General features: G+C 30.5%; 2 protein-coding genes and 1 pseudogene across 2 annotated transcripts; all 3 read right to left on the bottom strand.

Annotated features, from left to right (window-relative positions):
- Positions 1–1,044: 1,044 nt before the first annotated feature.
- On the bottom strand, positions 1,045–3,064 carry LOC114167671 (putative aspartyl protease At4g16563 pseudogene; annotated as a pseudogene).
- A 6,121-nt stretch (positions 3,065–9,185) lies between these two features.
- Positions 9,186–11,261, bottom strand: HINT4 (histidine triad nucleotide-binding 4). Its single transcript, XM_028057431.2, has 6 exons — positions 11,090–11,261; positions 10,964–11,010; positions 10,736–10,812; positions 10,568–10,634; positions 9,650–9,727; positions 9,186–9,555 (listed from the first exon to the last, which is right to left on the bottom strand). Exons 1-6 carry the CDS (start codon positions 11,165–11,167, stop codon positions 9,459–9,461), a joined length of 444 nt encoding a protein of 147 aa, XP_027913232.1. The 5' UTR covers positions 11,168–11,261; the 3' UTR covers positions 9,186–9,458.
- Positions 11,262–12,653: 1,392 nt separating this feature from the next.
- On the bottom strand, positions 12,654–22,719 carry OWL1 (DNAJ heat shock N-terminal domain-containing protein). The gene is made up of 13 exons (XM_028059509.2): positions 22,373–22,719; positions 22,011–22,297; positions 21,427–21,624; positions 21,220–21,334; positions 20,182–20,268; positions 19,906–19,994; positions 18,521–18,605; positions 17,186–17,239; positions 16,656–16,736; positions 15,263–15,340; positions 14,244–14,483; positions 13,259–13,366; positions 12,654–13,169 (listed from the first exon to the last, which is right to left on the bottom strand). The coding sequence occupies exons 1-13, from the start codon at positions 22,514–22,516 to the stop codon at positions 13,113–13,115; spliced, it is 1,623 nt and encodes a 540-aa protein (XP_027915310.1). The 5' UTR covers positions 22,517–22,719; the 3' UTR covers positions 12,654–13,112.
- Positions 22,720–27,060: the final 4,341 nt, after the last annotated feature.

The following is a 27,060-nucleotide window of genomic DNA, read 5'->3' as shown; positions in this document are numbered from 1 at the left end:
CACAATATATTTCATGTCTCACGACTTTGCGTGTATGATTCAAAGCTTATTTTGTAATTGGATACAATTTATGTGAGTAATAAGATTTAAAGATGAGTTAGATTCTTAAATAAAATAGTTGTGTGCCATAAAAATATCGATAAAATTACAATATTTTAGAATCTCAGGTATCATTATTCTACCTAGTGTATAGAAAAAAACATAAAAATATTATCCTAATATTTTTCATGGTGAGAGAACTTTTGATAATGATAAATTTTGTAGATAAAGATAATGCAAAATCCAATGGATCAAACCTAGTAACCTTTTTTTTTTCTTTATTTTCTTCATACTCTTTTCTTTCTATTTATTAAAAGTAAAACTTGTCTCTTTTCCTGTTTCATCTTCTTAAGCTTATCATTCAAATTCTCATATTTTTTCAATACCGGATGCTCCCTTAATAGTTGTTATGTAAAAAACTCAAATCTATTTGAATATTTTTCAGTTTAAAATATTTTTTTTACTTTAAAAACATTTCAATTATTATTTTATTAGTTTTTGAACTAGACATTAGTCAGGTAGTTGAAAAAAAGTTATTCTTTCAACTAATTTCATTATTGAGTAGAATTGTTTATAAACTTAGGTTGCTTATGAAAACCCAAAATAGGTTACCCTTCCACCCACTCCCAAAATATTTAGTAGATGGAATGTCAGAAACAAACATCTCTCATATGCAAAACTTAAAAATAAATAAATGAAACTAAGGTTTGTGATATCTAAAGCCCCCAATTAAATCTAAACTAAAGCCTAATGTTGACATGTTATGAAAAGTTGAGTTTAAAACAAGTGGATATTTTAAGAGAATATTACATAAATTGATTTTTTATTTAAGTTAAAAGTTAGTGAAATTATACATATACATATACATATAACATATATATATATATATATATACATATATATATATATATATATATATATATATAAGTTAAATAAATTAACTAAACATTAAATACTCATAATGTTTTAATGAAACACAGCAAACATATTTGTTTAGATCGAATATAAAGCCCGAGCACAAAAAAATCTGTAATATATAGAACACAATTTCAAACAAAAAATTAATTATTAAAAAAAAAAAAAAAAAAAAACTTGTAAGCATATGTACTTCACTTCTTAATTTCCATATGATATACACTTGGAAAAGGGAGTCTGAACCCGAACCCGCCACCTTATTTTTTATTTACAAAAGATCAGACCCGACCCGCTTTCAGAAAGCAGTAAGTGGTAAACAGAACGCAGTAAAACTAGCTTTTGTGACGGTTGAGGCTATCCCAAAGCGAAGCGCATTGCCTCTTAGCGAAACCCACGCGCTGGTTTTCCAAGTCATACACCACCTCAAACCCTTGCTGCTGATAGTTCCCAAGTGTGGCCCCAGGTCCACCGCTCAACTCACTCTCATCACCACCGTTCATCAACATCAAGCACCCCACCTTCCTCCTAATCCCATAACTACCGTCCAAAAACTCATAAAAATAGTTCTCCCTAGGCAGCACCACATTTGAATCATTCCCCACAAAGTGCCACGTCACCGTAGGCACCTCCACCAACCCTTCCAAAAAATAACACGGCCCAAGGCCCGTTTTCTCCTCCACCATACTCGCGCGTTTCTGAACTCGCCCCACTCGCCGGTCAAACTCACTCACCACCGAGTTATACAAACTCGCCGGCAACATCGTGAACGTGGTTCCGCTGTCAACAACCACGCCGCCGTCCCCTCTGCGGTTCACCCTCCGCAGCATCTCCGGAGCCGGAATAGTCCTCTTCCCGACGGAGATTCCGGCGAGTCCGACGCAGTAGAAATAAGGATGCTTCGGGTTCCGAAGCATGGACGTGTAAACAAACTCACTACCCTCGCCAGAATCGTCGTAGCGGCCGAGAATGAGTGGACTCGGTTTGCGAACTCGTTGTTGATCGAAAGAGTGAGAAACCAGACAGTAAGAAAAACGGTTACCGAGGTTTGGGGAGAGGGTAGCAAGTTGCGCAGGGAGGGACAACAAGCCCCGACCGAAACCTGCGACGCCGGTGGGTTCGGCGAGTGCGGTGTGGGCGCAACCGAAGGTGAAGTTTTTAAGAAAAAGAGAGGACATGGATAGAGAATCGCGGTAAAGGCGCGCGATGAAGCTTCCGTCGCCGTAAGCGTAGTAGAAAGGTGGACAGGTGGCAGAAGAGCAATCAGAGGTTTCGATATTGTCGAGAGGACAACGTGCGATTGCGCAGAGGTCAGGGGAGGACATGGAGGAGTGTGCTGCGGAGCATGCAGGGGATTGGCAAGAGACGCGGTGGGAGCGCGTGACGTTGAGGGGTGTCGTAGCGTTGAATTTGCCTTCACAGAGAATGCACTCGAAGGGAGCGCATGGGAACCAGACGAGGTCGCTGCCTGTGTCCATGTAAAGGGTTATGGATTGAGAAGGGTTTGAAGCTAAGCTGAAGGAAAGGGTGTAGTCGCTTCCTGATGACAGTGGCAGAGAGATTGAGTTCTGGTTGTGCCGCTGCCGGTGGAAGCGCGAGGCTGAGCGAGTGGAGGTGGCTTTGAGGAGGTGATGGGTACTGTTGAATTGGGTTTTCGAAATTGAGTTTGTTAAGGGTAACAGAATGATTTGGTGTGTGTGGGAAATGCAGAGCATGAAACAGAGGAGGAACAGAGGAGGAGGCATGTTTTGAGTGACTTACAGAGGTTTTGAATAGTTGGAGAAGGAGACAGAGTATTATAGTATGTTTAGTAAGTTGTTGGTGGTGGGGGTTATACGAGGCAGGTGTTATTATCTATTCATGATTACTCAATATTGAAGTAAAGAAGACTTTAATCATTCGGAAATTCAGCAGCTTTGGAACAATAATTGGGATTTGTTAGCTTAAGCAAAGTATATGAAAAGAGAAGGTTGTTTTGTTTGTGATGAGTGACTCTGTTCTCTGTTCTGCGGCTTTTGCTGCTCTACCTTTCTCTGTTGGTTGGGTGGCGAGGGCAGGGTAAAGACAGCACCAACACTCGTGTCTGAACAAAAACCTCTTTAATTTGTTTTGTTTTTTTATAGTTGTTTCTCTCTGAAAATATTGTGATAAAATTATGATCTGTTACTGAATTCCTGAGTTACCTTTTTGGGTGTTAAGAAGTATGAAGTGGGCATCAATCTTTTTCCAACATATTAATGGGATTGGACCCCTTCCTAATAATACTCTACCTAGTCTTCCTCATCCTTAAGCTTAGCTTTGCTATGGAATCTTAAATTCCAAAATCACATATTTTTACATCATTTAATTTACCTTTCATATTATGAAAATAATATATATCCTTAATTATTGGGCATATCTGTCACGAATCCACCGAATTCAAAATTGAATCGGAAAATATCCCTCTTTAATAGATATGAATTTCGAAATATATATATATATATATATATATATATATATATATATATATATATATATATATATAAGGGACAATATTTTGGGAACGTAGTCATTATTTCTAACCATGGTTGTCGGATGAACTTGTGTCGGAATTGAAACATTGACGCTCATCGTGAGGTTCAACAACTTCCCTTCAACTTTCCCTACCCACGACTGGGGTTGTTCCCGTACATCCAATAAGTCCTACATAGCTTAGGAGTCGATGTCAAACTAAGTTTAAATACTCTTAACTCCCTTCATCCTGCGAGACGTCTTTTAAGGTCAAAACCATAACAGAGCACAAACATTCTAAAGCAGACAATACCTCGAGAATGTAGTCGGAATGGAAACATATACTTTTATATATATATTATTGCTATTATTAGTTTTAAAATGCTTAATATTCTCTTATAAATTTCTAATTCATCAACAGTGTATTTGGAATGTTATGTAAACATTTTCTCAAAAAAAGTTAAATAAAAATATTTTACGTAGCTACAAGATTCGTTTGTTTTAGTATCACTTTTTTATCTAAAAATATTTTACTCGGTGGATATATTTTTTTGTAGGTTTAAATATGTAGGATACTTTCTTTTTTACAATTTTTTCATATTTATAAGATAATTTCTTGTGAATGTTTTACACCAAGACAATAAATAAGTTTAAAATTCACATGCAAATAACGACCTTTTACATTTCTCATCATGAATTGGTATTTTCAATCAATGTTATGTTAAGATTTTTTTTTTCAGTTACCCTTTGAAGTAAGTTGTTTCTACTCTTTTATCAAAAGTATTGAACCATTAATTATTTAAGAATTTAAATGCACGGTAGTTTTTGTAAATTTTTGAAACAAATAGAGAGCATTTTCTGGTCCAGTGCTGTTATCTTAGGCAATTGAAGGCTTTCTTTCAACGAATTTATTGTTAAAACAGATAAAGACAGAAGGCACGACCAAGAAAAAAAAGAAACTACACAAAAGAAATCAACGTCAATGTTAATTATTGAATGCAAGAAATCAACGTCAACCTGATTCTGGATTATTTTTTCTACTTATAATTGTTTAAATTAATGATTAGTACTGTATTTAAAATTACTTGTACATTAAAGTTAGAGAAGTGCGAGTAAGATTCTAAGATGGATAAGATTTAGAGTCTTCTTTGTTTCTGATGAACTAAAAAACTTATAGAGTAACTCAGTTAAATATAAAAAAAAATCTTGTTGAAGTTTTATAATTTTCCACAGAATAACAGCTTTTAAATTACAGTAATTTTGCAACATTTCGAAATGGATGGACTTAAAATATGGTAGGGTTTTTTTTTAAGTTAAACTATATATATATATATATATATATATATATATATATATATATATATATATATATATATATATATATATATATATATATATATATAAACACATATTTGTTGAATCATTAGATTAGATATATGAATGTTATTAGTTTCGATTTTAAATGATGAGGAATTTTTTAATGCATCATAACAAAATTTAAATATTTTTTATTTTTAAATATCATATAAATGTTTTTTATTTTAAATATGCTTTCTTGTGATAAACTATTATATTTAAAATATTATTTTTTTAAATTAAATAATTTTTTCATGATTTTATCCACAAAGTGTATTTAAATGGAGTATAATTTATATAATATAAATATAAATATATATATATATATATATATATATTATAAATTATACGTAATAAATATTTATTTGCCACGTTTACATACAAAATGCATACTTAAATAAATTTTAGTGTCATTAGGTTTTCACTCTCGGTTTGAAATTCATACTATGTTGGAATTTTTTTAAAAGAAAATATTGTGTTGGAATTTCTCTACAAAAATAATATATTATAAAATAAAGATGTTGATCATGAATTGACTAAGACTGAAACAAAATTATGTCAGAGATTCAAAGTAGCTGTCAAAGTCAATTTGGATCAATAATTTAGATGCAAAGTATTAACCTAATAATCTACACTACTTAGTCAAAATTACTTTCTCTTTGACTGGTATTACTTTTTTTTTTGTTAGGCTATAATGAAAATGATGGGGTGGATATTATTCTCTGCTAGCATGATAACAAAATTTGCTTACATACTTGGAAAAACAAAGACAGTAACAGATCAAATGGCTAATTTTAATTAAAAAAAAACTATATATACCTTTAATATTTAATATTGATAGAGAGTATGATTATTATAATATTTATATTAAAGGCTAGTAATTTTATTTAGAATGAAGTTAGCAAAATAAATTATTAGAAAAATATTAACAATAACACAATTATTTAAAATTTGATTTTATAATTTTTTTATTTATATTCGAGAAATTAGAATTATTTAAGGAAATTATTTAAGCTTAGTTTTATTTGTACTATAACTTATTTTACTTTTTAACTGTTTTTATTTGTAATAATAGTTTATGATGCTGCCTATTTAGATTATATACTGATATGAACATTATATTTGTATTTATATTTAAAAAATATTTAAAAATAATTTTAAGAAAATTAAAAGTATTTAATGGTATCCGTGAAAGAAATCCACAAATATAAAATAATGTATAAGTTTTAGTTGGGTACCACCAAGTATAAAGATGACGTTTTTTTATATTATTTAGCGCACATCTAAAATGATAAAAAGATAAATTAATTTAAAATATAAATATAATGTAAACGAGAAATGTTATTATTAATAATAAAATGCCAGTATGTATAAAACTCCATATGATAAAAATTTGTAATTAGTTAAGCACGTGAAATCTATTTGACGGTATTAATGATTATACGTAATTTTATACCTTTATCTATTTACAAATTTTTGTACGACAAAAATTAATCAAATGATAAAATTTCTCATATAGCATTTCAACGCTTAGTAACGAGGTTTATTTTTTAGAATTTTTCTAGGAGATATGCATTATTAATGAAGTATTTGTGGGCATAAAGATATGACACCATTTTTAATTATAAAAAAAAACTTAAAGACTCAATGGCTGTGGATTTTTCTTTTCTTATATGTCATTTAATTTTTTATTTTATTTAATATAGAATTTTAAACTCATATTTGAATTTTTACTATATCTATTAAATAATAACTTAATAGATTATGTTTAATAATTTTGCATACTATTTATTTTATCAATTGATTCCCCCCTTTACCTTTATGAAATTAGTTATTTACATAAAAAAATAATTAATATGTTTTTTGTCTCTAAACTTGTAGTAAAAATTGAAATTAACTCATCTTAAAAAAATAAAAATGACATAATTTAATCTCTCATCTTTATAAATACGTGAATTTAATCATTTTAATTAAATTTCATTAAGTTTATTTGACGATTCAAACGCATTTTATAGATAACATTGAATCAAAAGTATGTGTTAAACAATGTAAACATCTCAAATAATATAATGAATTGTGTTTGAAACGATAAATAAACTTAACACAATTTAACTAAAATGACTAAATCCACGTATTTATAAAGTTTTAAAGACAAAATTGGATCAAAATTTTGAAAAGAAACTAATTCTAATTTTCTCTAAAAATTAAGAAATAAAAAACATATTTAATAAAAAAAAACACATCTTATACATGAAATAAAACCTCAAAATTCAATATTTGTAAATCCTATTTTTATTACACACTATCCAATTTTTTCATTTTTACTCAACTCATAATTTTCTAAAAAAAACTTATCTTCATCTCTTTCATTCTTCTCCTTTCTCTATTTCAACTATACCTTTCAATACTCTTTCACTATTTGCTAATTATACATTATAATGTAACTATTATTAACTCACATAATAATTACTTTAAAATCGTATTTAACTTAAACTCTAGTTTCTCAGAGTGAACCCCACGACAAGAAAAATGGTAAAACAAAATAGTTAACGAGAAAAGTAAGTTTTGAAGTCACAAACTCAGCGTTCACAAAACAATTCAATGATATTAACGAGCATAGTTAGAGATAATCATGAGATGCAGTAAGATAAAGATAAACCCTTTTCCTGGCCACGCTTTCAAAATTGCAACCCCTTGTTGAACCTTCTGAAGTCGCTTTCATGTCATTAGTGGATGATAAGTATTTGGGTCGGTCTCACCAATTATTTGTCTCCAAACAAGCCAAACAATATAGTTTTCCTTCGCTGAAATTCCTCATGTTTTGGTTCCACCGAAGTTTGGGTGACACATAAATATATAAAACTTGCATTCTTTGTGGTTAGACACATTAAGGAAAAGCACAAATTATCTTTATTCTGTGATCATGAATAGGGTCAACAAAGTAACACAGCATTGGCTGCTTCTATCAAATATTGATGTTCTACCTAATGGATGGTAGACCAGTCCCAACAAAGAAGTTGCATTAAGAGGGAAATGAGGACCTCATAGGAATTATATAAATTATAATGTTTTCATGCGTTGTAGGCGACGACCAAAAAGGAAGCACAAAGAAATTCGTCGATGTTGGTGAGTATGTAGGCAAGTCAGAAGAAGCTATTAAGAATTCATTATTTTGTAGGCCAATCCAAGAAAATCCAACTCATCTACATAATATATTGTAACTTTTCAACCAATATGACATTAAATATAAGGGTTAAATCCTTTTGCCTTGCTGGTTTCATTCATTAATTAGCAGAAAAAAAAAATACTATGCACTAATGAAATTTTTTAGCTAAAGTTTCTTGGTGGTGTGGTGTGGATTATCTATATTCTTGATTCTTCTCAACCACAGAATTAAATAACTTCACTTTTCTTAAAGTTTTCTACAATTTCTAGTTTACAGCTGTTGGCATACCCGTTTGTTTTGGAGTTCATGATGGATAAATTGATTATTTGATGTCTTCTTGTGAATTCAAAAGCTAATATACTAGTTCTACTTTTTGAAGTTGGGGGCAGCAGAAGAGATTTTGGCACAGAAGTTTGTCTCATTAGTCAATGGTGTTCAAAATATGTACGTCAATGTTCTGGCAATGCATTCAATATAAGAATTACATGCAATTCTGCCAAGATTATAAACGTTGTATTTTCACGTATCCATGTTACATTGTTACCGTAAAAGTACAGAAAACGAAATAAATGAAGTTATGATTGGACGATTAAACGTAAAAGCTGTGTAGACACAAGATAGAACAAACGTACGTCAAATTTTATTGATTATCATTTTTTTTTTGGGTAAAGTGATCATTAACGTTTTTAAGAAGTACTTGACTGAGTTTTTAGAATAATGTTTTCAAGGAAAAAAAGAGATAGCTTTTAAAAAATGTTTCAAAAGAAATAAATGATATAGTTGACCAGGCATTTTAATGCTTCACACAGGAGTTATTGGTGAACCTTTTCTTCTGGCTGTGGTTGTCTGGCATGGAAACTGGGAACTCTTCGTTTTTTTACTCAATCCCTCAGACAACCCTGCCTTTAGACTTCGCTATATACGTTTTTCCCTAAAAATTGCTTACACTTTTAAGTGAATCGAGATTTTACAATTTTTATAAAAAAGTGACAGAATCTAGCTCAGTTTTTTCTTCTCAAATAGTGGAAGCATCGTGCATAATATTGTAAGCCATACTGGAGATACCCAATCATTAAACTCACAACAATATCCTGAACTTCCAACAAAGGTGTCAGGCAGCTATGCTAAAAATCTGTCAGTAGGGATAGTGTTTCAAAGTATAGTAGTTAGTTACCATTATTATTCTTACTATAAGAAGGTCAAGATATCATCATATCAGGCATCATGATCAACAGATCCAAAACGATAGTTACAAACTCTGCTTGTCAGAAAATCTATCACAGGTAAGTTTGAATGAGATCCAATCTATCTATAGCATCTTTCTGGAAAAATGAAAGACACATAATAAATATAAGCAGTAATTTTAAGTTATCTAGAATCTGATTGTTTTAACTGCAAACTATTTGAAAGTGAAATAATCTGGACCCTCCTAGATCTTTAATCAGAAAGCATTAAACATTGGAGTAACTGGAAATCAAACAGAGCCTTATACTTTTCATTGAAATGTGGACAATGGCTTTATCTTTTCCAGAAACTTCTCCGCTTCAATGAAGCCAAGTGGTCCAAAAGATAAGTATTTTATTGATCGCCATCTGCTTAAAGCCCATGAAGTAGCAAGGTTAAGTATCCACATGCAGCATACATAACAAGCTTAAACACGCAGTAATCATAAAGATGAACAGGTACCTGGGTGTATAAGGTAGCGCTAAACAATGGAGGTGTAGGTGGTTAACAGTGTTCAGCGGAGGCTGATGAAAGCCAAATCTGCCCAAAAAAAGGTGACATAGAATCATATTGCCATGTTTGTTCAAGTACAACAATTAACTTCAGATCACATCAACATACGGTTTTAAACAATTGCAGTAGCTCCCTGTGTTCTATTACTGTTTATATGGTCCTAAGATTCAATCCTTGTTCAAGAAATTAACAGTTTGTTTATATTAAAGGTCACATGTCGATTAAAGAAATAACTAAATTTAAGTTCCTGTATGGATGAATTAGATCAACATCCACTTTTTAAGAGTTTATTTGTAGCAATCCAAGTGTCATTAGCATGTTCAAACCTAAAAATCTTGTTAAAACAGATCGTAGGGTGATTGACCCATCCGGTGAAGGTAAAGTCAAATTACACTATATGAGCACTCAACCTATATGACTGACCCTTTATTTTTGGACTCCAATTCTCTACATAGTTATCACACAAGACAGCATTTCCAACAAACATAAAGTAATTACCCCTCAAATGTTGATTCAACAAAAATATATCTACAACTCACCAGTTACCATGATTGATGCACAAAGATAAATAAAAACAATATTTTATTGCAGCACAAAAAAGTGAAGCCACTTAAGTTGTGCCAGTAATTTTGACAAATATAAACATTTTTTCTTGATAAAAACTAACTGAATACAATTCGTGTTAAAAGCATATAATCCAATCAAAATGCAAGCAAATGATAGCCTTACAGAATAGAAATATTATAATCCAAGTGACAATTAGTGGGAGGAGTTGCAAATAAAACCACCACCGTGGATCAATCTAATAACACATCAGAAAATAACAAACGCACCCAAATTCTTTGTAAATTGTAAACAACAAAATACCTGTACTGCTGGCACTGAGGCGCATCTCTTAGTAATAACGTTTTCCCCACCTCTAACATATGATTCACTGAATAAAATAGCCAGTCACGAAATTCGAGTATGCAAAATTGAACACATAGATACATAAATTTAAAAATCTGAACTGGGCCCAGGCATGAGTTTCTTTACCCAAAGAATGGTCATCAGTTTTTCTCTGAAGATCTTTAACAGTAGGAATGTGCGCCACAGGAACTACTAAGTAATGCCTAAAAGTTGTCAGGTTCAAATCGGTCACCTCAATTAAATGTCAAAAAAGATAAATATTTGAAAAATTAGTCAATCGTGAAATTAGCGAATCGAAATTGTTCTTTCCACTAATTAAGATTGGAAATTAAAATATGGACGCGTTATGAGTACCTGAAAGCGGAAGGATTAATGTCCTGAAATGCGACCACCTTATCGTCCTGTGATTTCAGACAATGAACTGAATCAGAGAGGAGAAAGAAACTAAAAATGGAGAGAGGGAAAGTGTGAGAGACGAACGGAATGAAGAAGAGTATTGTCAGAGGTGGATTTGGCGGCAATCGCACAGAAAACACAGGACGGAATAGCTCCCGCCATTATTTTGCCCTATCGCTACCAATCTTGTCGCGTTGGGTGGAACATACGATTGCCAACGCCTTTTTCTGTTTTCGTCCACCACGTGTCCCTATCTCCCAGCGGAAGCAAATATGTATACGTATGTATAATCCAACAAAATATAATCAGCGTCTTTCAATAAAGAATATATTACTTAGATTTTAATAGTTTAAGTTTAGTGTATTTGTATGTAGAAATTAAATACATTTTAGAAATTTTACTTCATCTAAGATATTCAATCAACTGACTCCTTTGACAAATTAATTTAACTGACAATAATGTCATCAGTTTTTCAATATAACAGATTAAGTGATTTTGTCACCAAGGATAAAAATCAAATTTTAAAAATAAATTATAACCACTTAAAAATACTACTAAAAGTGAATCATTAAATTAAAAAATAACATTAATGTTAAAAGTTATAAAAGGCATCACTTATATATATATATATATATATATATATATATATATATATATATATAATGTTATTCATCTATTTTTTTTAAAAATATTTTATATTTTACTAGCATACACACGAACACGACAGTACTTGTACACATTTTTTAAATATATGTGATATTATATTAATAGGTGATGTATTTTTTAAATATATATGATATTATATTAGTATGTGATGATAATGTAATGCTATTAAGTTAATATATAAAATAAAATTATATTTATTAAAAATAAAGTGAAATATATTAAAAAAGATGAGAAGATAATTGTTGATAAATAGAGAAAAAGATAAGATTAAAAGATAAGCAATTTTATAAAATATTTATAAAAATAACAGTCAAATTTTAAAAATTTAATAAATAATTATATTTTAAAAGGTAAAATTTTGAAGAAAGAATTTTCTTTATATATTATTATAGATATTAAATATAAAAGTAATTGTGGAACAAAGATCAACAAATATCAATGGAAAACAAATTTTTACATGTATTTTGAATCTGTTATTTGACGGACTTTAAAATCAACCGTATTTTTAAAATTAACGAAATCGATCGCCAAGTTGATTTTTACTAAAAATATACATTTTCAATCACCTAGTGTTTCTTTTTGAAGTATATTTTAAGGTTCAATATTAAAATGAATGAAACGGAGATATTTTTACTTTTAACTTAAAAATTATTTAAGAATAAGAGACAGCAGCTCCCCACTTTTCCAAAATACTTTTTTTTTTCCAGAAAGTTAACATTCTAGATTTTAAAAATGTTTAACTTAACCGTAAACGTTCACGGAAGAAAAGAGAACCAAATGACAATTAAATCATGATAGTTAAAATATTACACTTCCCACACTCTAATTATACTACAGTTATAGTGCACCATCTAACAGGACAAAAACGTGAAAACACGACCAATTTATTAAATAAACTCGTTATTACCAATTTTGTTAAACATTATCATTCTTTTAATTGCAATAACTACAAGTAATAATATAAAACAGCCATCACAGATAATTAGCACCTTGGAAGATACAAGTGAACATATAATTGTTTCGGCGCTAAATTTTGTTCCCATATGCCATTGCCATATAAAGTGTATTATTACTATAATGACAACTTGATGGTATTATCATCACATAAACTCCTACCGCCTTTGCACTGATAGAAGCTTTATGTGAATGTGCAACGAATCAACAATAAAAGGATTATGACTAACAAACCAAAATTGGTATCCAGCAGCAGCAGAGTTAATAGTGCAACGCACTCCCAAGCTATCCTTATTTGATACATTTTGGGGGTAGTAATTATGAGAAAAACAAAAAATTTAAAAAATAATCGACGGTACCACTGGCCCAAAAATTGTAAAAGGTACCTCTTCTAATTCCATCTGATAGTATTTTAGACCTCAAGCATGTAAAACAGGCAAAACTGCAAGAAGTTACAATGGAATATTGATGTGTTAATGATAACCCTTTATATCCTGTGGCTGCCCTTGGGGATCTGTAATTCTTCATAATCACCAACCCAAACCTGTTTCAAATTTTGAATTAGCCCTTGGATCAACCAGATGCGAAAGGTTTATAACAAAGTTTTGAATCGTAACAAGCAACTTGTAATACCTTGAATTCATTGCCAGCATAAACGTACTCTACATACAACTCTTTAGGTCTCCCTGGACATGGATCACAGAAACCCATAATGCCTGATTTTTTCACACCTTCATGAAGCTGCATCAACAAATAGGACATTCATCATCTAATTAAAAAAGGAAACAGTCTCGACAAGTAAACCGTGCATTTATTTGAAAAGACTTATTTTGGTAAAGCCACTGTCCTCAACTGTGCGATATTAATTTAAGAAAACTTCAGCTATGTAAGACTGTTCTCGAGTCACAGTATAATTGCTTAATTTTTTTTTAATTTAAGAAAAAAAAGAGGAAATTTCTTAATCAGTGATGGCTAAATCAATATAGAACATGAAACACATAAATCAGTTGCTTCTTTCAGCTTGCTTGTAAATTGAATTTATAGAATTGTTTTGAATGAAGTTCTCCCTCGCTTGACCTTCCAACTAGGTTTCTGCAGCTTCAATTGACTAAGAGGGAAGGGTACACAGTTGATTAATTGTCCAAGATTCCAGAGTTATTTTAATACATATATAATTAAAACACTGTGTCCATTAGGTCAATTGAGAAGAAATAGGAATCAATGAGATGTAAATGGCGATGATTACTTGGAAGTCAGGTTAGTAAAGTAGGTGGTTAGTGTAATTAGAGAGATTTGCTTGACAGTTTGGGAGTTAATAGAAGAGGGACTTATGACTACCATTGTAAGCTTTAAGGACCAGTTATCCTTGGAACCTGAGACTCTTTAATGTAAAACTCAAGGTTTAGATTTTTGGTTCTAACTAAAAGAGAAATATATCACCCTATCACTTAATTTCTACAACTGTTCGACCAAAGATACATGCTGTATCTTATCCTTATCCATATTTACTGCAAATTTATATTAATAAGTATAAGTTGGCAGAGACAAAAATTTGTTAGACCTCGCAAGCTAACTAGAATAATTTTGTGAGAACTTGCACCAAGAAAAGGAAGCATACCTTGAGTTGGCCAGAATCATTAACAAGAAAATTCAGAGGTATCGTAACATCAATGACATCAGAAGTTGATTCAAAACTTGTTTCACTTGATGACCTTAAGTTGCTCAAAACTATCTGATTTCCATACAGTGCTCTCGTAATAACCAGTCCACCTGTTTCTAATTGCTTGCTTCTTTTCCTATTAGCCACATTTTGTTGTAATTTCTGAGCTTTCTCTGCTGCAGCCCTTGCTTCCTTAACCTGCATAGGGGCGGAGAGATGGATTAAAACTTTATTACGTATGGACATTTTACATGAGGAAATGAGGGAGATTGTGAATATGATATTTAAAAATAACTACTGAGAACTACAAGAAGGAACATGGTGAAATAGAATCTTAACTCCACAGGTATTTTGGACTAGAGTGACATATTTGGGTATGAACTATGAAATAAATGCAGTAAACTAGTTGAATCAAACTTGAATGTTAAACACAACCACTATATTGGATCCCCGGTCACATGGCAAGCATGGGATAATAGAGAAATGCAGGGATTCTAGGTATCTTATGTTAGTTACAAGTATATCTTACATAACAATGTCAAAAGGATAACAAGCCATATACTGCCTAAAATTCATAGCTGCACTCACTCAGACGAGTAACTGGATGATAATTGCATGTTGCAACCATTTACGATTCCACATAACAAATTGCTAAAAATCATAAAGGATTCTCCACAATCAATGGTTAAACAAACTAATCTTCGGATATCACAACGGGCAGTTTCAAGTTCAACCCTTAGGTGATTATTAGAGTGAGAGGGTTGAGGAGCCCTCATACAGTCACATAAAAAGCGTGTCATACATTGACAAGAAGCGGATCTGGAATTATTAAAAGAGAACATGTGATCATTCTTATCACACGATAAATAAATTATACGATGTTTGACATGAGGAGTGTAAAAGTTGCAAATAAGAAACAACGATTTGCAGTAATAATAGAAGTCAATGTCTGTTTTAGGCACATTGATCACCCGTACCTGAGCAGAACTTTCCTTCTCCTCCTCCAGAGCCTTCTGCTTACTCCTTCTCAGGTAATAAGGTTTAATAAGAAACTTCTGCAAACACAACACAAATATTACTACAAAAGATGACGGAAATATCACCAAACTGTTCGATAAACCAAACAACTGTCACATTTATCTGAATGATAAATAATTATATTATTTCCATAGTTTGTGTGGTTCAATAAAGCAAAAACTGTTTTCATGTATACCATTGATTTCAATAATTTAAACATGTACTGCATTATTTATTTATCTAACACGTGTTAAAACAGTCGACCTTGCGAAGCCACTGGTATTGTGCTAGCTATGAAGTGCAGACACAACTCTTCGATAGTGTGTCCCCATGTCTGACATTGAGATGTGTATGACACATGTCAAACACTCCTTTGAAGTGTCAAATTAAACAAACATTATCTTGCGCTTCAACAAATCTAGACATGGCTCCAATTCAACACACTTTAATGAGGGCAGACATGGCTTGATCATAACACTTTTAAGGACTATTTTTTTTTTTGGAAGTTGGAAAGTGAATGTAGTTGGTCTTCATTTGTTCAATGTTTGTGCTTTATTTCAAAATTAAAGAATTTATCTATTTTTTACAATATTTGTATTTAGTTATCTGTTTTCTGACACTTTCAGAATAATTTTTTTCTTTTGAAAGTATACATAATAATGACGTTCCCTATTCTCTTTCACTAAAAGAACAATGCCAAGAGCCAGAAATCAAATTCTAGAGACTGAATGTTTTCTTCGATTTAGTCTATGGTCCTGATGTTTTTAATTTTGCTGTTTCTTGCTTTTACTTTTTATGCACGTATATTATTACTTTGTCCACCATGGATTCCACCACAGTCCACCATGCCACCCACTATTTGTACATGGCTGTTTTTTGGCTAACTGCCATGGCAACCATCCACCACTTGTGATAACATCTCACTACTACAACTAGTTTATATCCATTGAGGAAGCTGATTTTGTACATTATTTTATTTATAGTTTTGTACTTTGTTTACAATGCAAAACTCTAAATCACCCAAATTTTATAAACACCGTGTACTTGTATGTGGAGAAATAACGTCTATTCCAAAACTGAGTAGAATTTGAACTTATGACCTTACACCATATAATGATGCTTTACTTGAAATCATGGCACAGGGGAAACTAAGGAATCCAAAGGAGTTAGAATTATTCAGATTGAAAGGAAAGCATATCACCACGAATTTTTTTCCTCTTCGCTGGCATACTAACAAAAAATTGTGTGCAGATATTTATGGTTAAAGGTGACGAGTCTTCTTAAAAATAAAATGGCAGGAAGCACTTTGATAAATAGAAAATGACCACCGATGTAAGGTTAGATAGAATTCACCTTTAAACCAAAGTAAAGAGATGCAGGAATGAAAAATGCTCCAGTAGCAAACACAGGGTTAAGATGCCTTGTCAGCAAAATCTGCAAGTAAAAGCCCATATATGTTACAAAGAAGTCAAACAAACTATTTTAAATTGCAATGATACTTGTTTTTACCAAAAGATATATTATCTAAAGCTACTGATCAAGAACATGTTGCTCAGGTCAATCGCATACCAAGGATTAGAGGCATTTAAAATCTAAAATAAAACAAAAGTCCAGTTCAAAGCCAAGTAATACGATCAATAATGCAAGACTTTTTAAAGACAAACTTATGTTAATAAAAAGGGTTGTCAGCTTTCTAAGATAACTTAAAAAATTAAGTGATTATTTCTCTAAAACCATCTGATGTAATATTGCGCAAGCTTGTGACTAACTAAGTCTAAGAAGGCAAGTATAAGCTTCTTTATACAAAGTATATCTAAATATAGGTCAAAGTCTGAAATTTACTTAGTATATATAACTAAACATGTAAAGAACTAAGTGCTTACTGGAAGAATTATCTTCTGACCCCCACGATAGAGTTCAAATTTCCAGGAAATGCCCTGAAAAGGTGAGAAAATAATATAAGCCAGCTTATACAACAGATAATGACAAAGTGGGGGAGAGGGGGATTCACAAAACATTAAACTTCAAGTACAAGGAAAAATTACGAGGGAAAGTAAATTTTTGGAACAATCCATATATTTTGTCCAAAAATAAAATTTTATGGTACTTGGGCATTCCAAAATAGCACCTTTACTTAATAGGTACAATTGTACATATCCCAATACTAACTTAACATGCATAATGTCAAATTTCATTGTGAAGTTGTTTGGTTGATTGGTTTATTACCAAATGAAATAAAGCATGATTTCTTCAAAATTTGTGCCTTTTCTAAATTGTTCGAATTAGAACTTTTTTAAACATTATATTATGTTCAAAGCGTTTACTTAAAAATTTACGTTTCTTTTTTTGGGGAAACTGCACATCTATCGCAAACTACTATATTACATGTTTAGGCTCGTGTGTAGATGAGAATGAGGTGGCCAACCTTGAAGCTGGGGAAATCCAGCATTAATTGAATATTTAGTTGCTCTCACCTGAAAGACTAAGACCTTAAATTTGCATGATTATATTTCTTTGTTTTAATTGATAATTTGATGTGTTTGCTGTTTTCGTTATGAAGCTTGAAGTTCTAATCGCCAATTATGAATATGATTTTAATTTTAGGAATTTTTTAATTATTTTTCAGTATATCAATATATAAATATATTAATATTAATACTATACATTATGTAACATAAATCAACTTAGACATCAAATTAGGTATCATCGCACAGTTCACTCTTTGCTATAGTGTTAGTAGATGGCCGGGATGCTCTATTATTGACTACTACTATGACAATGTCATACTCGTACTTTCACCTAACAGTAGTAAAGTTTTGGGATAGTTGGTTTATGATGATACTATTGTTTGGTTTATGATGACTACTACTCCTTGGCATGGTCATTCTTTTAAATGAAAAGAAAAAAACTTGAAAGTAAGCACAAGCTAGTTAGAGTTGAGTCCACGCTTCAAACCAAGAGAATGTTGCAGAACGGTACGTTTTGAAGGTATATAAGTTATAAAAACACAAAAAAAAAAATGTTCATTTTACCTTTCGTCTAAAAGTTCAAAACTTTTGGAATAATTGGTTTGTGTGAAGAAGCAAATTAATTTTATATGGTAGTAATTAAACTAGTTTTAATCCTAATGCCTAGCCCACATTACTAATCACGGGGAAAATAAAAGATCCAAGATATATACAACTTGAGTAACAAAAAAAAATTGTTAATTATATTACCTGAATTCCTATTACATACAACCACCGTACTGAGCTGAATTTGGATAACTTCCTACCACCACCAACTTCAATCTCGAGGGAAGAACTATAAGAACAAATGGCTTAATTTCAAAACCTCGCAAACGAATTAAGACATTGACTATCAATGGGTAACTGAATATATGGATGATAATTATTCTGATGATCATGCATAATCAGCATTAGTAGTCATAAAATAATATAGGTTCAGTTAAAATTAGCACTATAAGAGTTTCTACTCACCCATTTTTTACATACAAAAGGAATACTGATTCAATTTCACATAAAGAAATTTTGGAACCAATAATACATCCATAATACTCCCTTGCTTCAAAAAACCAACTGTAACAGGTGTACACTTGGTTCTAACAATTCATTTCTAATCACGATAAAAATTTCTTTGAGCATACATGTGTGATGCCATTGCCAGTCTAGAAAATAGATCCCAAACACGTAAAACAATAAAACAGATGTGATCACTGTAGCACCGAGAAACTTCATTTGTTATCCAGAGCTAAAGGGAACTTAAGCATGCATGCATTCAGAAATCTGAACTAACTTCCAAACCAATTTTGAAGAAGAAAGACAATACAAAATCTATTGAACAACCAAGCCTTTTCCGTACAAGGACAGTGGGATTGCAATGATGGATCAACCAACACCATTGAGATCTATTTTATGGGTCCTTCTTATGTGTTTGTGGTCTTCCTCAACCCTTTTCTAGTTTCAAACGCAGTAAACGATGATATAATCAGCCACAACATACTACTACTATATTATATAATCCTAAAACCAAAACGTTCGATTGGTGTAAATTACACACTAGAGTAAGAATTTAAAAGAACCCTATTCTCGTTTGGCAGTGGCACGCAGAAATGAGTCCACAACAAAGCTTTACAATTGTTAGTCCCATCTTAAAACTAAACTAGGAATTATTTGCATCCAATGAGTAAAATTCATACCCGAGCAAGAAAGGATATAATATAGGAGTAATTCTGAAGAGAAAAGGAATGTTATGCGATACAAAAAAGCTGGTTCATTAATTTAATATATAAGCTATTAAGCTAAACTAAATTCTCAAAGAATTCATAGTGAGTATTGGCAATAATTTCATCTTTTTAGAAAATGCTCATCAAGACAGTAAATAAGCAAAGGAAATATTGATACAAAGTGTTGGGTTCTAAGTCAGGATTTGAATCTGCACAATGTGTGTGTAATCAAATACCAACTTGAGATACAACTACAGAAACATTTCCCCGGCAATATCATATGAAAATGTGAGCATTTTAGCAACCAAAATCAAAAACCAGAAGCAGGAAGATGACACCCCGACTAAATTTACATGTAATAAGATTTTGTATACCTACCTCCCAACTCTTCCCGCAATGCAACCAAGAGATTTAGGAGAAAAACGATGTGTACAATGAACTGCTGCTTCAAACAAACCTGTGCCAAACTAAAGGAGTTGAGAAAGAGTTAATTCAGAATGGGAAAAGATGGATTCAATAGTCCTATAAAAATTGTCAATATCCAAGGCACTGTTTTTAAAAGATTGAAGGGAAAGACCAGTCAACTTTTTTCTAATTTTTTGGGTATAGAACAATGGATTGTGAAGGGGGGAAATTAAGGTAAGACAGAAGTACCTTTAATTCTCCAGATGCAGACCTTCTCTCATCTTTCTTTTGCCACCCAACAGCTATAGATGATTGCTGTCCCAAATTAAGCTCTATCTATAACACAGATGAGAAGAAAGATGATCAAATATAGAAGATTTTTCAAAAAAAAATAATCACCAATTCAGTGCTGTAAAATGGTCCTATATATTGGTCTTAAAGTCTAACTTATCCACACAAAATTGCAAAGCAATGATTTCCCAAGTTGTATAAATCTATTTAAGTCATACATATAGTTGATGTAGGATTCAACCACCACCCTTGAAGTTGCAATTAAGGAAATTCCTAAAGCGGGCAGAAATAAAGCAGGTTAGGGTAACCACATTTAAGGCTACTTTTCAACACTCCTGCAGACTGTCAGAACTAACAACCTGATGTGAGGCAGATGCTGGTAGACCCAACAATGAATCTAGCATAGAATCTAATACCATCTTAGAAATTAGTCTTAGGATCTAACTATATCTAACAAAACCAGTTTGAAAGGTCATGATCAATCATAACCCTGTATTTAGACTATATCTCTAGTTGATGTAGAAATAAAACACCACCCTTGAGATTGCAATTATGGCAAACACCAAACAGACCGCATTTAAGGCAGGCTAGGAAGGAATGCAATTAACAGTATGTTCTACCACATCACTACACCACAGATTTGAATATCTAGAAGTAATAACAGACAGATCATTCCTCTGTTCCTTGGGTTTTGAAAAATCAAGTGATGGTAGACTGGTCACATGTACAGTATAATGTTGCATTTCCAAAAGAATATAAGACAGTTACTGACTCTCCTGATATCAACAAATCTGAATTCTAGTTAAAAGTATTTGATTTAAAAGTACACACTATACAAATCTTAATCTAATACTTGACTAGCAGATCCATATATGTTGACACCGTGTTATGTACAACCATATATCTCAGCTCCCTGTCATGTTTGCATCCATGTGCACTAGCTACCGTGCCATTGAAGAGAAAAGAGTTTGAGGTAGAGACTACAGAGTATCATACATGTCCACTTGCTGTTTCTGACAGTTGGCGGGACCACAAATTTGAAAGATTCAATGAACCATCTCTCAAAGACATTGCTACGCCCATTGTTGCTGTTGAGTGTGATGACAAATTACTGGAATATGAATCACGAGGAACATAAAAAGGGTCACTAAAATGGGTAAAGCAGCGCAATTCAAATTGATCTACAGAATGCAAATTACCTACCGAGTTGTTTGCACGCCAACTAGTGCACGCAAACCAACTGAAGCCACAAACTCTACTGACGAAACTTCTGAAAGTTGATGCCTAAATAGAGCATTCGCAGCTCCACCGCCTTCACCTCCATTCACTGCTAAATTACCACCAATTGTAAAAGCATTGCGCTTGGATATGTGAGACTGGACTTCACTTGTCATAGCCATTCTGATGCTCATAAATGTAATCAAAGACAAGCAATCAGATAAAAAAACTAAGTGTAACCAAACATACAAATTGCATTATGAAACGAATATTTCATTGTCGGGACTCAGGAAAGGCTTGTATAAAAAATCAAGAAACTAAGGTGTAATGTCCTTCAGAATGCTCCACTTTCATTCCACCATTGGTTACATTGAGTCTCAGCATCATTCATACCATTTCTATATCAAGGCATTTTGTTTAAGGCATTAGCAATATACGATTAAAAAATACAATAAGCCTATCATTTACAAATTGAACTGTTAAACCTAGAGTTGTTCAATATCCACATTCAGATTTATAAACAAAAAAGAAAAAAAAAAAAAGGAAAACTATGATGAACAGAGGAATACCCTACGAGGAGGCCACCACCGTCTGAATAGCGCGGCAAAGACATATTGGCGAGAATTGTACCAGAAGGTAGAAAATGCGCCGCCAATTTTTCCCTTTCCTTCATCCTCTTTAATCTCTCTAATTCTGCCTTGATCTCTTCAGCTCCATTGAGCGTTGGACCAAGTTCCAACCCAGAAGTCAAACCTTCCATACCATAGATATCATATATTTGCCTCTTATGTGGATCTGACAGAATCTCATACGCTTCACATATGCGTTGAAAGTTCTCCGTGGCAATATCCTTCATCTGATATAAGAGAACAAAACGAGTGATGAAAGTGCAAACGAAATGAATTAACATGGGACAGAGAAGAAGGCTCACGTGAGGAGCTTGGTACTTATCGGGGTGATAAGCTTGCGCCCATTGACGATACGCTTTGCGGATTTCTTCATCGGAAGCATCCGGAGACAAGTTGAGAAGTGCGTAGAGTTCTCTGTTGTCTTGTGATTCATTGCGCTCCGCCATTGCGGTGCCTCGTAGGGGGGATTTTGGAACCCCTAGAGGCTAGGGTTTTGCAGATAATCGAAGGAACTGACTCACTGAGTTTGGGAATGAAAGGGTTTAGCGTGTAAGGGTTTTTGGCTTACGTCACAAATGGTACAAATCCATCATTCGTTAACCGTGCAGTGGAATGGCAGAATCCCCTCACGGTGTTACTATTAACTGGTCTTCGCGAGGTCACGCCTCAATTCTATTCCTTTGTCAATAAGTTAAAATCGACATTCCATTCGGTATTCCGTTGTTCTTTTTTTTTATTTCTACTTAAATATTGGAATAAAAGCTTATTTTAATTATGACATTTGATCATTAGTTGTTAAAAAAATGTAATTGTGGTTCTACATTGAGTATGTTGTTGGGATAACATATTTAGAGTTACTACTTGAATTATTAATTATTTTATAATATGATTTTGTTTCTAAAATGATTTTGCAAGATTAAAAATATGTATTTAAATTATTTTTATTTTTATTTTTTTAAAATATAAATTATTGAGTATATTAGAACAAAAATTTCGATATATGAAATAAAAAGAAAAAATATATATACATTATTCATTATGATAACTAATGAGAGTTATTTTTATGATAATAATAAAAAATAAAATAATAATTAAATTGACCGTTGGGTACTAATTTTTGTCCTTTTTTCAAGGTGTTTTAAAATTCAACACAATACAAAATAGTTTGAATTCGATTTAATTCAAATTTTTTCGATTTGATACGGTTTGGTTCGATTCGATTACATTCGGTCTTATTCAATTTAGTTAAGTTTGGTTAGATTCAGAATAATTTGATTCAATGCGGTTCAATTTGGTCTGGTTCTGATCGATCTAGTTTATCGACGGTCTGATGCGATTTACCACATGACAGTGATATATGATGTGCAGTGCCAGCGCCACATGTCGTTGTTACGCAGAGTGTCATTTCCTCATCCCCAATCTTATTCCTATATTTTTATTTATATTTCAATTTAGTTCAATTTTTTGCAAAAATTGATCGCCCCTCTCTAAATAAAAAAAAATCTATATAAACGTTATACAAATATTATTATTAAATTTAATATTTTTAGTCAAATTGATATTTATTATATTTTTATTTTAAACTTGTATTTCACATTCACCTTTATTTTAAATTATTTTAAAATCTTAAATTTATTTGTTTTAAGCTGTTATATAAATGGTTTAGAAATATTTTAAAATTTTACATTTAAATTTATAAAATTGTTATTTTTACAACAACTCAAATATTTGATTACAAATTATTGAACTTTACACATTTTAAAATTATACAATTACTTGAAATATAAATTCAAATAAAGAAAATATTAAAAAACGGTGTAATAAAATATCAACACAGATATTTTAATTTTTTTCTACTAGCATTATTTTCTATTAAAAACTTTAAAATAATTTTAAATAAAGTTCAATGTAAAATATAAATTTAAAAAAAACTTAATTTTGTTAAAAATATTTAATTGAAACAATAATTTTAATAAAAACATTTGCATACCATCTATATAAAAATTAAATTTGATTTCAATTTGGAGAAAGATAAAATTGGTAAATTTTTACAAAAATTGGAACTAAATTCCTAAAAAAAAAATATAAGGACCAAATTGATAATAAGAAAATGACATGTGACGTAACATTGACACGTCACATCACAATATAATTGTCACATGGCACAATGCTAGTTTGACACGTAGTAAATTTTTATTTTTTAAAATTTTAAAAATAAATAAAGATTAAAAAAAAATCAAAAATCAAAAAATCAAGAACTGACACATGACACCTCTTTAACGGTGTTAATACATCACTAACGTAAAGGACTTCATTGTATCAAATTTACCATAATAGAGACCAAATTGAGATAAATAAAAATAAATGGACCAAATTGATTTTTTTCTTCGAAAATGGAAACCAAATACATGATTTAACCTATATTAAAAATTAAACAGTACTGTTTTATAGTTCATTTTTAAAAAACACAACTTCTATTGGGTAATTGCTCACTAATTGAATTGTGTATTCTATTTGCCCCTTTTATCTTAGATGATGTCTTATCCTAAACACACTGTGCACACTCCATTTCTAATTCAATCATCATCGTCGAGATAGAGATCGTCACTGTCGTCGAAGGCCATGTCGCCCCTTCCCCCTTGCTCTCAATGTCCCACCTCACCATCTTCACCGTAATTCTAACACCCCGCACTCCACCTAACTGATATGTCCTTTTTGGAACCTTAACCATAACATTTTATCCTTCTATTACATGTTTTTTGCATTATTCTCATCTTTTTATTCTCAATGTTTCACCACTCCCATTTAATTTTTTTTCTCTTATTTTTAAAATATTTTTCTTCAATTTTTACGCTTTTACCATTTTTGAAATTTTACGTTATGCGCTTTGACAAAATAGTTATTTTTAGAAAGGTGAATATAGACTAATTTAAGTTTGTCCTTTAGATATTTTTTTTTTTAAGTACACAATTCGTTTATGTTATTATTTATATACTTGTTATATTTAATGCAGGGAATGACATTATGTTCCATTTGTTTACTAAGAACCTTATGATTGTGGTTTTGGGTCTAAAAAGGCTTTTGGGTGTGACCTATTTTAAGAAAGCGACTTTTCTTTGACACTAAGCTAATCAAAGTTAACATTTTCTCTCACATAGAATCAAATTATTTGTTCCATGATATTGACCCCAATACCCTAAAAAAAAAATTGTTGATTATCATAATTCATTTCGATTCAATTTGGTCCAGTTCGATTTAATTTAATTTGGTTTGGTCTGGTTTAATTTGATATAGTTTGATTTGGATCCGATTTTGTTCAATATATTTCATTTCACTGACGGTTCGGTGCAATTGACTAATGGGTCTTTCTTCCTACACCTCCAAGCATTTCTTCTGCACCTCCAAAAAATTTTTAAATTCCCAAAATACCCTTTGACCATTTAAAGAAACTCACAGACATCACACCTCCAAAAATACTTCCGGATGTCGACTTTCGGAAGTCAAAATATATGACTTCCGGAAGTCAAAATCATCACCGGAAGTCGACTTCTGGAAGTCAAAAATCAACACCGGAAGTCAATTTTCGAAAATCAAAAATCATTACCGAAAATTGACTTCCGGAAGTCAAAAATCATCACCGGAAGTCGACTTCCGGAAATCAAAACACAATACGGAAATCGACTTCCGTATATAAAAAATATTAGATATTTTAATTTATTTTATTTTTTAAAACACGTATTAAAAATTATAAAATATAAATTTTAAAAAATAAAAAAATAAGTAATAAAAATACTAAATAAAAAATTAAAAATAAAATTAAAAAACAATTTAAATTCAAATAATAAAACTTTAAATTTAATATATATATATATATATATATATATATATATATATATATATATATATATAAACCGAAGTCGGACTTCCGTACATATATCTATACGGAAGTCAAAATCCGTATATATATATATATATATATATATATATATATATATATATATATATATATATATATATATATATATATATATATATATATATTTCTTTTTTTTTCTGCTTTTAGTTAAAGTTTTATTATTTTAATTTACACTTTTTTTTAGTTTTATTTATTTTGTTGATATTATTATATTTATTTTATTTATATATTTAATGTATATTACTTTATATCTTATTTGAATTTTTTAATTTTGCTTAAAATTTAAATATTTAATTTTAATTAAATTTTTAAAATTTTGTCAATTATATATTTTTAAATATTTTTAAATTTAAATTTATTTTTATATAATTTATTAAAAATTTAATAAAAATATAAAAAAATTTAAAAAATTATATTTGAAATAACATATATAAATAATATATAAATAATCAAATTAAAAATAAATTACATATCAATGGAATTTGATTTTTAAGAATATTCGTATTTTTTTTATTTTAAATTTGATTATTTATATATGTTATTTTAAATATCATTTTTTAATTCTTTTGTATTTTTATTACATTTTTAATAAATTATACAAAAATAAATTTAAATTTAAAAATATAAAAATATATATAATTAAAAAAGTAAAAGTTGATTAAAATTAAATATTTATATTTTAAACAAAATTAAAAAATAAAAATAAAATATAAAATAATATACATGAAAAATAAAAATAAAATAATTATAATAATATCAATAAAATAAGTAAAAGTAAAAGTAAAAATAAAATTAAAAAATAATTTAAATTAAAATAATAAAACTTTTATAATATATATATATATATATATATATATATATATATATATATATATGAAGTTTGTATATATATATATATGGAAGTCCGACTTCCGGTTTATATATATATATATATATATATATATATATATATATATATATATATATATATATATATATATATATATTTTAATTATTTAAAGTTTTATTATTTGAATTTAAATTATTTTTTAATTTTATTTTTCTATTTTATTTTTTAGTATTTTTCTTTATTAT

This window comes from Vigna unguiculata, chromosome 2 (genome assembly GCF_037176805.1).
Source record: "Vigna unguiculata cultivar grain cowpea cultivar isolate G323 ecotype 2 chromosome 2, ASM3717680v1, whole genome shotgun sequence".
Lineage (NCBI taxonomy): Eukaryota > Viridiplantae > Streptophyta > Magnoliopsida > Fabales > Fabaceae > Vigna > Vigna unguiculata.
Note: the sequence above shows the minus strand (reverse complement) of the source record. Positions and strands in the feature narration are given on the sequence as shown.

Coding starts and splice junctions, on each gene's coding strand:
- OWL1 (XM_028059509.2), bottom strand. CDS start 22,516: ATGGCGGAGCGCAATGAATCACAAGACAACAGAGAACTCTACGCACTT. Junction 19,995..20,181: donor CTGCATCTGGAGAATTAAAG/GTACTTCTGTCT, acceptor CAACTCCTTTAG/TTTGGCACAGGTTTGTTTGA. Junction 13,170..13,258: donor ATGCTGGCAATGAATTCAAG/GTATTACAAGTT, acceptor AATTTGAAACAG/GTTTGGGTTGGTGATTATGA.
- HINT4 (XM_028057431.2), bottom strand. CDS start 11,167: ATGGCGGGAGCTATTCCGTCCTGTGTTTTCTGTGCGATTGCCGCCAAA. Junction 10,635..10,735: donor AACTGATGACCATTCTTTGG/GTAAAGAAACTC, acceptor TATTTTATTCAG/TGAATCATATGTTAGAGGTG. Junction 9,556..9,649: donor GCGCTACCTTATACACCCAG/GTACCTGTTCAT, acceptor GGCTTTAAGCAG/ATGGCGATCAATAAAATACT.